At 32.1% G+C, this 5,000-nt stretch overlaps 2 protein-coding genes across 2 annotated transcripts in view; one reads left to right on the top strand and one right to left on the bottom strand.

Moving 5' to 3' along the window:
- The window catches only part of LOC138865141 (uncharacterized), a 1,211-nt gene extending 748 nt beyond the window's left edge, over positions 1–463 (top strand). The window contains exon 3 of the mRNA XM_070134511.1: positions 39–463. Coding sequence (XP_069990612.1) covers positions 39–345 — 307 coding nt within the window. The 3' untranslated portion in view covers positions 346–463. The remainder of the gene's footprint in view (positions 1–38) is intronic.
- A 2,861-nt stretch (positions 464–3,324) lies between these two features.
- LOC138865140 (pro-resilin-like) overlaps positions 3,325–5,000 on the bottom strand; it is a 9,390-nt gene continuing 7,714 nt past the window's right edge. Inside the window, exons 3-4 of the mRNA XM_070134510.1 lie at positions 4,885–5,000; positions 3,325–3,448 (exon numbers count right to left, since the gene is read on the bottom strand). The exon at positions 4,885–5,000 is cut by the window's right edge and continues 148 nt beyond it. Coding sequence (XP_069990611.1) covers positions 3,325–3,448; positions 4,885–5,000 — 240 coding nt within the window. The remainder of the gene's footprint in view (positions 3,449–4,884) is intronic.

The following is a 5,000-nucleotide window of genomic DNA, read 5'->3' as shown; positions in this document are numbered from 1 at the left end:
AAAGCAATGAAAACTGTCTCACTAAACCGCATCCGCAGGTACTACGTGCAGCTTCCCGACGGACGGCGCCTGGTGGTCGAGTACTTCGTGGACGGCGCCGGCTACCACCCCACCGTGTCCTTCGAGGGCGAGATCACGGCCGGAGGCCAGGGCCAGTATGGCCAGGGACAAGGAGGAGGCGGAGGCGGGGGAGCAGGAGGACAGGGAGGAGGCGGTCAGTACGGAGGTCAGGGCGGAGGCCAGGGCGGAGGCTCCGGAGGGTTCGGCCAAGGTCAGGGGTCAGGATTCTCGGGCTCGGGGGCTGGGTCGAAGCCGTCCCTGGCCTACGGGACGCCCTCCAAGTAGGCGGGGGGAAGGGTGGCCGCCCTCAGGGCCTCGGCGGCGGACCTTTCGGAGGCGCAGCTGCTCCTCCTTCTGCAGTGTATGCGGCCCAGGCGTTCTATGAGACCATTCGTCAACATGATCTCGGTGCCTCCTTGTTAGATTTTGTTTTGTTATTTGTTATCATTGCAATACTGTTTACTGATTTAGACCATCCGCTTAAGCAATTCTCAAATAAAACACAAAAGTGAAACTCTTGAGTATGTTTAAGGCTCATTTGAATACTGTATTTCAGAAATAGCGATGTGAATATATATATATATATATATATATATATATATATATATATATATATATATATATATATATATATATATATATATATATATATATATATAATCTCCCTTTCTCTGTCTTATTTTATCAAAATACCCATTTATGCACATTTGTAATTATATATAAATATATACAAATATCACACACACACACATACATATTTATACATATATACATACATAAATATACATGAATATATATATATATATATATATATATATATATATATATATATATATATATATATATATATATATATATATATATATATATATACATATATATAAATATATATATATATATATGTATATGTATATTTATATATATATATATATATATATATATATATATATATATATATATATATATATATTTATATATATATATATATATATATATATATATATATATATATATAAATTATATATATATATATATATCTATATATTTATATATATATATGTATATATATATATGTATATATATACATACATACATATATATATATATATATATATATATATATATATATATATATATATATATATATATATATATTCTATGAATACTAATATATACATACACACACACACAAATATACACATATATATATATATATATATATATATATATATATATATATATATATATATATATATATATATACACACACACACACACACACACACACACACACACACACACACACACACACACACATATATATATATATATATATATATTTATATATATATATATATATATATATATACTATATACGTGGATAAATAAATAAATGCATATATACATATATGTATATATATGTAGATATAAATATAGATAAATACACACAAATTTAAATTCAAATAATTTATGTAGCCATTAGTGGTACATACATTTGTATTAGATACAGTAGAAATGGCTGAGCCTTTTGAGGAATATGTTCCTCTTAAAAGGCACCTAAGGAAAATACATTAGTTCAAATGAGAAAGGAGTTTAACAATACACATGATTAGTACTTTGGTCTGCCATGGCTTATTCTATACATGAATTATTCGTATATGCAGAACACTTTAGAAATTGTAAATTAAAACAAAAACACAAACACAACAGAACAATAAATATTAAAGAAAAAAGCATTAATAAGTTTATAGCCAGAATCTCCTCAGAGCTCGTTTGAAGCTGCCAACGGTAGCTTTGGAAGTGATCGACTGAGGTAAGATGCTCCATATTTTTACACCTTGGAACTGTATGGAAGCCTCACTTTGAGTCGATCTCATAATGGGAATTTCTAACTTATTATTGCGTAATGAATGAGTGGCACTGACTCTGAAATGAAAGGTATCATCTTCATCATTGTGGAGGGACCTAAACACAAATACAGCAAACCGAAGAGTAGAAATATCGGGATACTTTAAGATTTGAAGGTCCTTATTTGTAGTTGTATGGTCAGTCTTTTTGAGCTTTGCCATTGTACGTATTATACATTTGTGAGCGATGACGAGAGGTCATAATTTAGCATGAGATGCCAGCCCATACAGTGCTACAGTAAGTTAATTGAGGGTGTATAAGGGAATGATAAATTGATTTCTGAGTCCCCATAGTTAGCTTAGTCTGGGTTTGATGGAGAATGCCACACTGTTTGTTAAGCTTGATTAATATGTGATTTACATGGTAGCTCTAGTTTAAATTGTTGTCTATGATAACACCAAGGAATTTAGTTTTATCTACTCGTAACAGAGTTTTGTTGTCAACTATGAGAGGGGGATGTGAGCTACTCTCTTATTGCTACGTGCAAACACAACGTAATGCGTTTTCTCAAGATTCAGGGTGAGTTTGACATCATCCAATCAGACACTTTAATGAGTTCTCGGTTACCAATGGAGAGACATTTATGCTGCTAACATAAAGATTACTATCTGCAAATAAAATGTAATTCAGACTATAGCTAGAGCGAGTAATGCCATTTATATATAATAAAAATAAAAGAGGTCCGAGAATAGAACCTTGAGACACTCCACAATGAACTGATGTTGATGAGGATTTCCAATTTTGATATTGTACTTGTTTCCTGTTAGTTATGTAAAATCCGAACCAGTCAAAAGTGACACCTCTCTTTCCATAGTGTTCCAGCTCATCCAAGAGTACAGTGATCCACAGTGTCGAACGCTTTAGATAAATCTAAAAATATTCCTAGTGTACATATTTTCATCCATTGAATCTTGGTTGTTAACTTGAGCAAGGCGGTTTCAGTCGAATGTTTTCTCCTGAATCCGTATTGGGAGTCGGTAATGATGTTTAGAGTGTCATATATATATATATATATATATATATATATATATATATATATATATATATATATATATATATATATATATTCATTTGTTTAATGATTCATATATGCATGCAGTATATATATATATATATATATATATATATATATATATTGATAGATATGTATACATGCATACGAATATATATATATATATATATATATATATATATACATATATATATACATATATATATATGTATATATTGTAATTTTCTATATTACCTTCGCCTCACCGATATCGACGATTTTGGTATCGTTGGATTCCTCTCACTCTGCACAATCCAAATATGTAGGTTTTATTGAGCGGATAGTATGCTGATTCAGTGGGAATGTTACGAGGTAATTGTCATATGTACGCCGCTCCCAGATCGACGATAATTTTGTGACGCTGTAGCCTGCCGGGAATACGTGGTGGAGGTTTTGTTTCCTCGGCGGGGGTTGGGGGGCGGCAGCCCCCTGCAATGGAAAGTCATGTGAATAAACATGGTTATTTTCACAGTTGGTTATATCATTAGTGTTATTTAACCCCGCATTTTCCCTGGAACCTTCCATGCCCTCCCTTGCTATCGGAGCCAAGTTTGTCGCTAATGGGGGGTTTCCGCGCAATAAAAACTATATATTTGCAATGTGGACAGTGAGAGGAATCCAACGATACCAAAATCGTCGATATCGGAGAAGCGAAGGTAATATAGAAAATTACCATATATATATATATATATATATGTATATATATTTATTATATATATATATATATATATATATATATATATATCTTTTTATAGACACACACACCCACACACACACACACACACACACACACACACACACACACACACACACACACACACACACACACACACACATATATATATATATATATATATATATATATATATATATATATATATATGTATGTATACATATATACATACATACATACATATATTCATATATATACATATTTATACAGACACACACAAACACACACACACATATATATATTTGTATGTATGTATGCATTTGTATGGACATATATATATATATATATATATATATATATATATATATATATATATATATATATATATATATATATATATACAGGCACTTTATCGTATTCACTCCATTCTCTGCTTCTCCAAACAGTAGAGCAAGCAGATTATTAAAGGGGAGCAAGAAAAAGTAATATTGATAACATTAGTATTGAAAGTACTAAGGTAACAAGAATTACATGTGTTTAAAACTAATTGATTTTGCTGATTTTGATGACTCATGTGAGCTACAATATAACGGTGCTCTTAGCTAGAACCTTTATATTACATATAATATTGAAGGATTGGAGTGTATCGGAATAACGTTAAAGAAAAATAGCAAATAGAATAAGGTTTCTAGTAAAGAAAGGACAATATATATGTGTTGTATCTTTAATGATTTTGTATGGGTTAGAAACTGTGGAATTCTATTTATATTGGGTTTATCTGAGATTCGATTTTTTTAAAATAAACAAAAACAGTGCGCAAAGTGTTATTGAAAAAGAACACATATCAATAATTTTGCAAAGATTAATTTTAGTATAATCTGTCCCGTTACTTGTCCATCAGACAGACAACTTTCATGGAGATTAAGCTATGTGTGTTTGTCAGAGAATCATTGTTGATGTTTTTTTACCGATTTTTTTTATGCCGTAGAGAGAAAATACAGAAATTAGTTTTGATTTTGATACCTACAGGTCCTTAAATGAAATGCTATGTTTTGGAATTGCTTTTATTAAAATGTAACAATAAAATATGATTAGATTAGTTCAGGCTTATTTCATGGCGTTTTCGACAATATTTCGTCTTTGATGACAGAAATCCGTTTTCTATTCAGTACCACGTTTTCTGTATAGTTACTTTGAGGGGAGACCATAAGATTGTGAAGGCGGCTGAGGGAATCCGGGACTGGAACCAGGACCGGGCTGGGGGTAACCCTGACCTTGACCTCCACCCTGACCTGGTCCAAACTGACC

This window comes from Penaeus vannamei, chromosome 20 (genome assembly GCF_042767895.1).
Source record: "Penaeus vannamei isolate JL-2024 chromosome 20, ASM4276789v1, whole genome shotgun sequence".
Taxonomy (NCBI): Eukaryota; Metazoa; Arthropoda; class Malacostraca; order Decapoda; family Penaeidae; genus Penaeus; species Penaeus vannamei.
Note: the sequence above shows the minus strand (reverse complement) of the source record. Positions and strands in the feature narration are given on the sequence as shown.